General features: G+C 43.8%; 1 protein-coding gene across 1 annotated transcript; it reads left to right on the plus strand.

Moving 5' to 3' along the window:
* The first annotated feature begins 237 nt into the window (after nucleotides 1–237).
* On the plus strand, nucleotides 238–10,099 carry ZFP90 (ZFP90 zinc finger protein). Its single transcript, XM_080937136.1, has 5 exons — nucleotides 238–316; nucleotides 534–600; nucleotides 3,625–3,751; nucleotides 4,078–4,173; nucleotides 8,384–10,099. The coding sequence occupies exons 2-5, from the start codon at nucleotides 568–570 to the stop codon at nucleotides 10,021–10,023; spliced, it is 1,896 nt and encodes a 631-aa protein (XP_080793262.1). The 5' UTR covers nucleotides 238–316; nucleotides 534–567; the 3' UTR covers nucleotides 10,024–10,099.
* Nucleotides 10,100–12,055: the final 1,956 nt, after the last annotated feature.

The raw sequence follows: 12,055 nt of genomic DNA on the forward strand, positions 1-12,055 counted from the left end.
ACCAAACAAAAACTTTGAACCTAACCTGCCCGCCTTCTAGTGTTCTTACACAGCCCCAACCAGGAGGCGGGGCACCTCTGCTGGGCGGGCACGCGAGGATAGCTGGGAATCGTAGTTTCTGGGCCCGCGGATGGGCAGGCGCGAGGATCCGTGTGCGCAGTCGCACTTGTGGCTCTGCGCCTGTCGCTGTGGCCATTGTCCGGCCCTGTTGTTGCAGAGCAGCACCGCCGAGAACTAGAAACTGCAGCGGGCGCTAGAGGGGCGGACCTGAGGTCGAGGATTCCGAAGGTCCCGAGGCAGATTCCGAGTGCCGTGGGTAGGAGGCTGTCCTCCTGGCTTCGCTGACCATCCTGCGGGCGGACGGGGCGTGGCCGGAGGGACTGTCCCGAAGCTGTGGGGCCTTTCATTTGGTCTTGGGGAGAGCAGCAGGAGAAGGCGGGGCTCCTTCCCACCGTACAGCCGAAGTGGCTACAGAGCTGAAGGGGTGGGGCCTCGGGGTGGCCTGGTGACTGGATCCTGTCCTCTCTCCTCAGCCCTGGACCTTAGCCAGCACACACTGAGGCAGGAATGGCCCCGAGACCTCCGATGGCCACACCCCAGGTGAGCCGAGCCTTTCCCCCACCGCCTGGAGCATCCCACCCTGCGAGGTCCTGTACGAGGGAGTCTGTACGGAACAATTATTGGTATAGAGATTCTTAGTTTGGATCGTTTTGAGTCTCTTCCTCTAGAGAAACCCCTTCCCAAAGTGCCCAGACCTGGGCCGAGCGACATTCCTGAAAGGATGGAGACTAGGGAAGTGCGATCTTGTGAAAGGAATTAAATGTTTTGGAATTGTCGACACTGAGCCTTTATTGCAGTGTACAGTTCTTGCAACTCTTAAGTGAGGAGTGGAGAAAAGGGTGACAAGATAGAAAAGTCAGGCAAGAAGCCCCAGCTTCTCATTCAAAGGCCTAAAAGAGACCTAGTAGAGGAAGAGGCCTGTGAAGGTTGGGCGCTGTGTCTGAGACCACCATCACAGCCAAACTAGCTCCAGGCTTTTCTCCCCACCCCCCACCCCCGGTCGTTTCTTTTTTCTTTTTTTCTTTGACAGATGTGTAATAGTGCACATTCCCAGTACTGCAGACTTCAGACAGATTTGTCAACCTGTTTTATTCTTGTAGCAAAGGGGGCATTTTCTAGACGTAAACTCTGGGGTTGACCATTTTACATTGATGAAAACATAATCCAAACTCTCTTTAGAATTAAGGGTAAGAACTAGGACTGTAGCTCGGTGGTAGATCACTTGTCTAGCACTTGTGAGGTCCTAGGTTCAATCCCCAGCACTTCCCGGAAAATAATAAGGATGGGCTGGAGAGATGGATCTCCAGTTAAGAGCACATACTGTAAGCTTTTACACGCTGCTCTTGCAGAATTAGTTCAGTTCCTAATACTCATGGCAGGAAACTCACTGCCACCTTGTAATCCAGGTTCAAGACCTGCTGTCTCTGGCTTTCACGTGAACATGATTGTTAGAAATAGAGGGGGAAAAAATCTCAGCTCTAGGAATTGAGGAACAAAGAAGTACACAGTTGAAAGAAGCCTGGCAGGGCAGTGAGCTTTTGTTAAAAAAAAAAAAAAAAAAAAAAAAAAAAAAAAAAAAAAAAAAAAGTGCACCTAAACCTAGACTGAGCTAAAAAGCACATTTGACCAAGGTGGCTTCTATCTTTTATTCCTCACATAGGTGGTGACTGAAACTCATTCCGTTAATTGAAGCTTGACTCTATAATCTGACAAGATTGGCTAATTGTTGCAGGGGAGGGCCCTTTGGGAATATAATGTGGGCTTTTATAGAGCTATCTATCTTTCTGAAGGAAAAGGGCTTTGCACAATACCTACACTGAGATGCATAGTATAACAAAATATTTTTTAAATTAACAGTAAACTACAAATTGTAGTTGCTACATGTATCCTGTGATCAAGTTCAATCTAGATAAAAATACTAACAATACCTTTTAAGATCCATTTATAGGGTCCAAGTATGTATCTCTGTCTGTAGATGTCCTAGAATGCATGAAAACCTTGGGTTTTCCATCACTAGGGAGAACTAGAGAAGTCACACTCGGGTAAGAGCATTGGGCAAGTTCTAGAACAGCAGCTAGGAGTGTTTTCTGTAGAGCTGAGGGAAGACAGTGCATTAATGTGAGGATGTCCAAAGCAGAGCGATGCAGAAGAGAGTCAAGTTAATAAGGCAAAACCAAACTGCCTTCTTTTGCCTTTTGTGGATTAACAGTCTGCTGCCTGGCTATGTTGTTTGCAGAGACCCACAGAGATGAGAAGGAAGAAGAGGAAGACCTAGATTATTTTAGATCTCTACCTCCTACTGTCTCCAGGCTACTGAGCCACCTTCTCTTAAACTTTGCTTCCTATCACATGCTTTGTGTTTCTGTCTAATGTGAAAATTGAATGGTAGAGCTGGAGCTGGCCTCAGCTGATAGAACGCTCACCTAGCATGAGCCAAGCCCTGGCTTCCCTCCCAGCACCACAGAAACCAGATGTCGTGATGCATGCCTGTTATCCTGCTGTTGGAAAATAGAAGCAGTTCAACCTCAACTATGTAGTGAGTTTGAAATCAGCCTGGGATACAGGAGAACCTGTCTCAAAAATTAGTAAATGAATAGGGGCTGGAGAGATAGTTCATCGGGTAAGAACACTTACTGCTCTTGCAGAAGACCCAGGTTTAGTTTCCAAAACTCACAGAGTTGCTCACAACTACCTGTAACACGGCTCTGAGGGACCTGATGCTCTCTCCTGACCATCATGGGTTCCTGCATGAACATAGCACACACAAATACCCTCAAATACACACGTGATTAATCAAATGAGCAGATATTTAAAAAATTAGTAAATACATAGAAAGCAATTTGTAGATCAATATGTGTAATGGTTCATAAAGCATAACGTAGTAGTATGTGTGTAAAACATGGTGAGGGAGCTCCTAGGTATATACACCAACTGTTGAGAATGGTGGTATCCTAGGAATAAAGGGTTGGTGGTGGTGGCACAGGCCTTTAGTCTCGGTGCTTGGAAGACAAAGGCAGCTGGAATTCTGTGAGTTTGAGGCCAGCCTGGTTAGAGAGCTGATTCTAGGACAGCTAAGGTTGCAACAGAGAAACTTTGTCTCATTCCTTTATCCTCATGTGTGAATTTGTAACAGAGCAAGGGAAGAAAGCATCCCAGAATGAGCAGGTGTGTATGAGGTTTGATTTGGAAGGAAAACAGCAAGGTGAAAGAGAATGTGAGCTGGGCAGGACAGTGTAGGCCTGCAGTCCCAGCCCATGGAAGTAAAGGCAAAGAGCACTAGCAATTCAGTCACCTTCAGCAACCTTCTGAATCTGAGTCCAGCCCAGGCTACATGGAAAAAGGGGTGGGAAAGGAAAAGAGACAGAATAGTATGTGCAAGGTTGTGGAATAGGCTTCCCTTTGACTTTTCTGTCAGACAAACTCGGGTGCTTTAAATTTGCATACAAAACCAAACATTGACTCTTGGAGCAGCAAACACATGATCCCCAAGAGTGCTGTTCCCAGCACTTCCGGAGGATCATTCGTGGTGTTGATCCCTACTTGAGCAGGACTGTGATCCCACAGGAGTCGGTGACATTCAAAGATGTGGCTGTGAACTTTACCCAGGAAGAATGGCACCACGTGGGCCCTGCCCAAAGGAGCTTATACAAGGATGTCATGCTGGAGAATTATAGCCACCTGGTTTCACTCGGTAAGGAGCCCCCACCCCCCAGTGTCTCACATATTCCTCAATTTTCCTCCCTTGGTTGCTAAGGTTTGGTGCATGCAGCCTAGAGAGAAGGAAGCCCAAGGCTTGGTTGGGGCCTATGTTTTGGGGTGCCAGCTTTTCTGGGCTTTGAGCATGAAAGATCCTTATTTTACAGACCTAGAAAAGGGGGCTCTGCTCGTGTGTCTCCTTAAGTTGCACCTTTTCTTTTCTTCAGAGTTCCTGAGGATCAAGGACTAGCACTGACTTATAGGAGGGTCCTTTGTCTACTTGCTCAAACACCCAAATCTTGTGTGTTTACCCATGAGCAGGGTATCAAGTCTCCAAGCCAGAGGTGATCTTCAAACTGGAGCAAGGAGAAGAGCCATGGATATCAGAGAGAGAAATCCAAAGACCTTTCTGTCCAGGTAAATGAGTTAAGAATTCTGCTCATGGGAATCAGAGTAGGCAGGGCCACAGCTAATGGAGAGGCACTCCTTCTAACAAGAGGCATGGGAGCTATCTGACCTGAAAAGGAAGCTGAAGCCATTCCTGGGTGACACTCTGCCTATCCTTCTCCAGTCAGGTGTTCCTGCCCAAAATAAGTCTTAGGGGAAAACGCAGCCAAGTGCTGGAATTAAGGGCATGCACCACACACCCAGCTTTATAGTGTGGTCTGAGAGAAGTTAACTCCACCCCATCCCTTAATGCCAGTATCCAGAAGGCAGAGGCAGGTGGCTGTCTGTGAGTTCTAGGCCAACCATGGCTACATAGTGAGACCTGGTCTCAAAAGAAAGTAAAGACCAAACACAGAAAGGGGCTGGTGCAAGGTAAACCTTGGTCTGAGCCTCATGACACTGTGTTCCGAGCACACAGTCCCCAGGACTCAACACTGACTTCACTATTTAAAAAGAAGCATGTTAGGATTTTGAAAAGGCAAGGTGTTCAGAGACTATGTTTTCATTTTAACTCACAGAGAGAGCTCAGCTTGTGATGAGGCTTCTGACTAACCTGAGTACATTATATTTGGTAAACATACACTCCACGGTACAATACACACTGTTTGGGAAGAGGTCTGTTTTAGGCCTTTACTAATGGAAAAAGAGACAAAACTAATCCTTTATTCAAGTCCCACTGAGAAGTGGAAAAAGAAAATGTAGCATTCACTGCCCTCAGGAAGAAAGAAAGTATCCTGCTCTGTGGCTCAGGCTGGCCGAAAGTTACCATTCCCATCCCCAGAAGCCCACAAGCCCAGCTCTCAGTGCTGAGATTACAAATGAGCGCTGTTCCGCATGGCTGACATGAGTTTTGACTCTTGTCACAGACTTAGAAGTTTGAGTGTTGGTCTTCTTTAACTGTTGCTTCCTCTCCCAACATTTTATTATAAGAATTTCAAATATATGGAAAACATCGGAAAATTGTACAGTAATTATCATAAAGCTGTCACCTAGATGGTCACAGATTTTGACAGTGTGATACTTGCTTTGCCGAATTATCCATGTAAGAACCATCTTTTTTAATGCATTCTTAAGGAAGTACCTATGTAGGTACGAATATCATTAATCAGACTTCTGTGTTTTGTTTTCCTTTGAAATACTGAAAATAAAATCCAGGTCTTTCCCCAAGTTCTTTAAAAACAAAACAAAACAAAAAGTACTGTATCAACAAACTATATCCTGAGTCCAGGGTTCAACTTTTTAATTAATTAACCTATTAATTATTCCTTAAATTTCAGGGCATATTTATTCTGGGCCTCTTAGGAGATTTTTAATTATATACATGCAGGAGGAGTAGGAAGTATATGTTCATGTGTGCCAAAGCCACCAAAGCCAGAAGAGGGCATTAGATCCTCTGGAGTTAGTACTGTAGTTAGTTTTAGCTACCTAGTGTGACTGGGAACTGAGCTTGGGTCCTCCACAAGAGCAGTACGTACTCTTAACCACTGAGCCACCTCTAACCACTGAGCCACCTCTCAAGCCCCGCTCACTTGTTCTCATGGGTACGGGTGTTTTGTTTGCATGTACGTGAACACCACATATGTGCAGCCCACAGAGACCAGAGGAAGGCTCCAGGTCTCCTGGGACTGGAATTAACAGTTGGGAGCCTCCAAGTTGGCGCTGAGAATCAAACCTAGGTCCTCTTGAAGCGCAGCCAGTGATCTTACCTGCTGAGCCACCTCTGTAGCTCCTCAGCTTATCTTTATAGTTTTGTTGTTGCTTGTGTCCTTGTTTGGGTTTTGGAGGGACATGTTTGATTTTTGTTGTTGTTTGAGTTCATAAGATCTATTTTGTGTGTGTGTGTGTGTGTGCCCATGCTTGTGTGTGTATGTGTGAAGGGTGGAAGAAAAAGTCATTTCATCCCTTGAAGCTCAGATTGCAGGTATTGTGTGGGGCTCCCCTTCTTATTGTGTGAGTGAGTGACAGGATCCAACTCACATACTCTCTGTTGAATAACAGGTCGTCATGACCACTGGGCCACCCTTCCAGCCTCAGTTCTTTCTTCCTAGATTTGAACTTCTGATCTTTCTGCCTCCACCACCTGAGTTCTGAGAATGCAGGATACACCATCACACTCAGTTTGGTACCGGGGATCAAAGTCAGGAAGTCAGGACGTTGAAAGCTAGAAAAGCCTACTAGCTTATTCCACTGCCAGCCCTATAGTTTTTCTTTCTTTAAAGTAAATGTCATCTACACTAAAATGTACACTTACATGTTCAGTCCTGTTGGTTTGACAAGTACATTCACCCTTCCAACCCATTCTCCCCAATATTTTTATTTTGTTTTTGTTTTTGAGAGAGTATCTCCCAACAAGTATCCAGATTGGCCTCAAATTCATGGTCTGTTCTGCCTCAGTTTCTCAGATACTAGATTATAGATATGACCTTAGTTTGTATAAGGTAACCATTCTTTTTTTTTTTTTTAGATCTATTTATTTTACATATATACATATATATACACACACATATACCTATACATATGAATAAATCTTGCCTGCATGTATATATGTATATCATATGTATACCTGATGCCCACAGAGCTCAGCTCAGAAGAGGGCATTGGATTCTCTAGGACGGAAGTTACAGATGGTTATGAGTTTCCATGTGGGTGCTGGGAATCAAGTCTGGTACCCACAAATGCAACAAGTGCTTTTCCATGCTGAGTCTGCTTTTCAGTCCTAAAGATTACTATTCTTAGAACCTAAAAATTAATGTTATCTAATACTACTATTCTATGGTGTAAAACAGACCTAGGGACACGTCTATTGACTGAAATAGATCCTTGGTCAAGAGAGGTGATTGGGGGGCTGGGGAGAGCTCTGCAATTAGAGATTTGCTCTTGCAGAGGACCTAGGTTCAGGTTCCAGCATCTACATGGTGGCTCGAAACTAATTTCCAGCCTTAGAGTATCTGATGTTCTCTTCTGACCTCAGTGGGCACCAGACGCACACACATGCCTGCAGACAAAACACTCATTAAACAAAACGCATAAAATGAAACTTTACAAAGGCACTTTTAAAAGAAGGAGAGAAAAAGGTGATTTGGGGCTCGGAAGACAACTAAGTTAATAAAGTGCCTGCTTTCAAACAGGAGACTCTTGGATCCCCAACACCCATGAAACACCAGAGGTCTGTAGCCCTGGCACCGGTGGGAGATGGGAAGGGAGAAACAGATGGGTTCCTGGAACTCATTGGCCGGCCAGGGTGACTGAATCACTGAGATGTCAGGTTCAGTGAGAGCCCTGTTTCAAATAACAAATAGTCCAGTGAGATGGTTCAGTAAGTAAAACATTTGTTGCCAAATCTGATGACCTGGGTTTGGTCCCTGAGTGCCACATGGTAGGAGAGAATTTACTCCTTTAACTTTTTGTCTGACCTCTACACATGTGCTCTGAAGCTTGGATGCATGCACAAACACACACACACACACACACACACACACACACACATGGGGATGGGGGGAATATAAATGCAGCTTCATTGGAACTTCTATGTGGACCAGGCTGACCTCAAACTCTGCTCTCAAGTGTTGGGATTAAAGGCATTAAAAGATTCACATACAGAGATGGCCTACGGAATCAGAGCTCACACAGACTGAAACTTCTTTTCCTTGCAAGGCCAAAAATAACTTGCTTTCTAAAACATTACTTTTCCCCAGTTTTTAGTTTAATGTGTGGACCCTTAGCTGAAGATTTTCTCTGCAGTATTTAGAAGCCTGCTATCTTAGTATGTTACTGTAAAGGAATTATAGAATCCTTTCTAAAGAAATTATAAAATGGGTGTAGTAGGAAGGCAAATTTTTGTTATGTCCCATTATATAGACAAGAAACATGGAATCCTGCAAGACAGAACATGGTTCTGTTCCGTTCACATCTGTACCTTGCACACTTAGGCTCCTCTATGCTTTCATTTCCTATCAGACTCGCCTACTTACATGGGCTTCCTGGGACAGATGCTTTGATTTGTAACGTTCACTGGCATCTCGCTCTTTCTTTCCTGCAGTTTAAGGTGTATGCACAGACTAAGAGACCGATTTAAAAACACAGCCATGCATGATTTATAGCACGTCTCCTCACCCCTACTGTAGCATTTTGTTTGAACTGCAAGGAATGTTGGAACTTTTGCACTTTATCTTTCTTTTAGACTGGAGGACCAGACCTGACGTCAAAGCACGGAGTCCTCAGCAAGGCACATCTGAAGCATCGCACAGTACAAATGTTTTGTCATGTGCCACATTAGGAGATTTCTGGGATGTCAATATCCAGAGGCACCAGGAAACTTGGAGAAGACATCTTGGGACAGAGGTGTCTTCCCAGAATAAAATAACCATTCTAGAGAAAAAAAATGAGCAAAATAAATTTGGTGAAGACTCTAGTTTGAGCACAAACTTGGTTCCACAACTGGACATTTCTTTAAGTATAAGGCCCAACGAATGTAAAACATTTGGAAATAATTTGGAACACAATTCAGAATTAGTTACTCAGAGTAGTATCCTTGCTAAAAAGAAGCCTTATAAATGTGATAAATGTAGGAAATCATTTATTCATAGATCATCACTTAATAAACATGAGAAAATTCATAAAGGTGATGCTTATCCCAATGGTACAGATCAAGGAGTCCACTCTGGGAAGAAACATCATGAGTGTGCTGACTGTGGGAAAACCTTCCTCTGGAGAACACAGCTCACTGAGCATCAGAGAATTCATACTGGGGAAAAGCCCTTTGAGTGTAACGTGTGTGGAAAGGCCTTTAGGCACAGCTCATCCCTCGGTCAGCATGAAAATGCACATACAGGAGAGAAACCCTACCAGTGCAGCCTCTGTGGGAAAGCCTTCCAGCGCAGTTCATCTCTTGTTCAACACCAGAGAATCCACACTGGAGAAAAACCCTATCGGTGTAATCTCTGTGGGAGGTCATTCAGGCACAGCACGTCCCTGACCCAACATGAGGTCACACATAGTGGAGAGAAACCCTTCCAGTGTAAGGAATGTGGGAAGGCCTTTAGTAGATGTTCTTCCCTTGTTCAACATGAGAGGACTCATACAGGAGAGAAGCCTTTTGAATGTAGCATATGTGGGAGGGCTTTTGGTCAGAGCCCATCCCTGTATAAGCATATGAGGATTCATAAGAGAAGCAAACCTTACCAAAGTAACAACTTCAGCGTGGCTTTTGAGCCTAATATTCTTCTGAGTCAAGGTGAAAATGCACTCACTGAAATCAAGTCGTACCATTGTAATGACTGTGGGAAAGACTTCGGTCACATCTCGGACCTCACTGAGCATCAGAGGATCCATGCTGGAGAGAACCCCTATGACTCTGAACAGGCCCTTCGTCAGCAGTCTCATCTCCGAGAGAAACCCTATCAGTGTAACGTATGCGGAAAAGCTTTTAAAAGGAGTACAAGTTTTATAGAACATCACAGAATTCATACTGGAGAAAAACCCTATGAATGTAATGAGTGTGGAGAAGCCTTCAGTCGACTCTCGTCGCTGACACAGCATGAGAGAACCCACACTGGGGAGAAACCGTATGAATGTATCGACTGCGGGAAAGCCTTCAGCCAGAGCTCATCCCTCATTCAGCATGAAAGAACTCATACTGGAGAGAAACCCTATGAATGTAATGAATGTGGCCGTGCCTTTAGAAAGAAAACCAATCTGCATGATCATCAGAGAATTCATACTGGAGAAAAGCCCTATGTTTGTAAGGAATGTGGGAAAAACTTCAGCAGGAGCTCAGCCCTTACTAAACACCACAGAATTCATGCACGGAATAAACTGTAGGAGAGCTAAGACAGGATGGGTAGGAAGCACTGTTTAAAATCTGGTTCCAACCCAGTTTCAGGAAATCTGAAAGTCTGAGGATGTAATTATGTGTTTGTACACTGTGTATGGAGAAAACTGTGCCACTAGACAGACTTTCTGTTTTTTAAATAAAAGCCATTCTTTCACACCTGATTACAGGCCTTTTGTAGAACTACATACTGCATATGTAGTCGTTTGGAAACAATGTGGCCTCACTAAAGCTTTTGAATATATGTGTGCAGAATCACCAAGTTCTGACAGCTTGATATGTGAGCCCTATTGTTCACAACCTTGAAAGAAAGAAAACTCACAGTTGGGGCAAAGCTCATTTTAAACACTATTGACAGTTTCACTTGACTGAAACTCTTGTGTGAAGCTTGAAACTGTAGAAATCAGTTTGTTTCCCAGGAGTCAACACTCAAGAGAATCAGAAAAAACTAGCCCAACCTAAATGTAGAGATGGCTGCACGGCAGGCTCTAACCTGGAATAGCAAAGCCAAGTGGAGAAGGCTTGTTTTCTGGCTCGTTGGCCTCGTACCATGGCTATAGAAGGGGTATTTTGGAGTTCAGAGGGCTTTAAAGTAAAATTTTAATATAGATTCCCGAACATGTTGTAACATTTTGGAGAGCCTAAAGACATAATAGGCAGCAATATGGAAATTTGTCACAGAGGTAAGGCCACTTAGTGAAAGATTACAAAACAAAAGATTTGCAGAAACTAAAGACAGCTCTCTCTCTCTCTCTCTCTCTCTCTCTCTCTCTCTCTCTCTCTCTCTCTCTCTCTCTCACACACACACACACACACACACACACACACACACACTTTCCAGCTGTAATTATACCTCGTGTTGTTTCATTGGCTTTTCATGGCACCTCATAAAGAGTTTGCTCAAAGACCTCCTCTTCGGTGCTTCCCCATCTCCTCTCTTTCTGTCTCTGTTGAGGTCTTCTCCACCCCCCACCTCCCACCACCCCTTTCTCTCAAGTAAATTTTACTGAGAAAAGTACAAACCTAATTACCCACAGCTATAAACTTTCTCTTTGACTCCATTTACAAAAACAGCATGTTTTGGCTCTTGTGTGCAAAGAAAATGCACTGCTGTTTCAAAACCCATTTTAGCTCAGTTGCTTTTCTGTTAGCAAACCATAAGAAAAGCTTTCTTAGTGCCTCAAAGTGCCTATCCAGAGGGGAGTTCCAGAACTTTTCTTGGCTCATTTAACAACAGTGCAAATGAACTTGGAGAAACTGTGAACATTGATCCCTTTCACACATTATACCAAAGTCCTCCAATCTCTTATGATGAGTTTCCAGAAGCGATGTTGATTGTTGTGAATGGGGCTGATTAGTGAAACTTTCCCCCTATTAGCTTTTTTTGCATACTGGATGACAAGATCCATTAACCTCTCTTAACCTGTATGAAGTAGCTCTCCAAAATTCATATTTTGCTGTGGGGTGTGTTGTTTTAACGGGAATAAATATTCATGGGAGCTGAAATGTGATGTGTTTCCCAATAAGTCTGTTACCCATGAGTCAAGATGAATAAGACATTCTATAGCAGATAGTCATTTCCCAGAATGTAGTCATTCAAAGAAACCCTGCTTAGCATATAATGCCAAGACCATGCTGGTGCTGTCTAGTGGAGTTTGACAGTAGGTAACTCTGTTTAGATGCTCTCCTTTTCAACAGTGCTCCTGTCAGAAACTTTCTGCTGATTTGGGGAAGATCCTTATGTGGACTGTTTATATGAAATAACATGAAGTACAACCATGAGAATAGCCCAATGATATTGAAGCTTATAAAGCAGTTCCAAAAGATCAGAAATATAGCACCAGTTGTTATGTGGAAGGAATCTGGCCTTCATACATCCACTGACTGAATTTCAGTACATTTTCATTGACAGGAATAAGTTTATAATACATTTGTGGCTAATGGAACAGAAAACTTTCCCAACACCAACAGCCATATACCACACATTTATGGGTAGCCAGTCTTGCAGGGCTACGTGAAATG

Source organism: Micromys minutus (assembly GCF_963924665.1).
Source record: "Micromys minutus genome assembly, chromosome: 24".
Classification (NCBI taxonomy): Eukaryota; Metazoa; Chordata; class Mammalia; order Rodentia; family Muridae; genus Micromys; species Micromys minutus.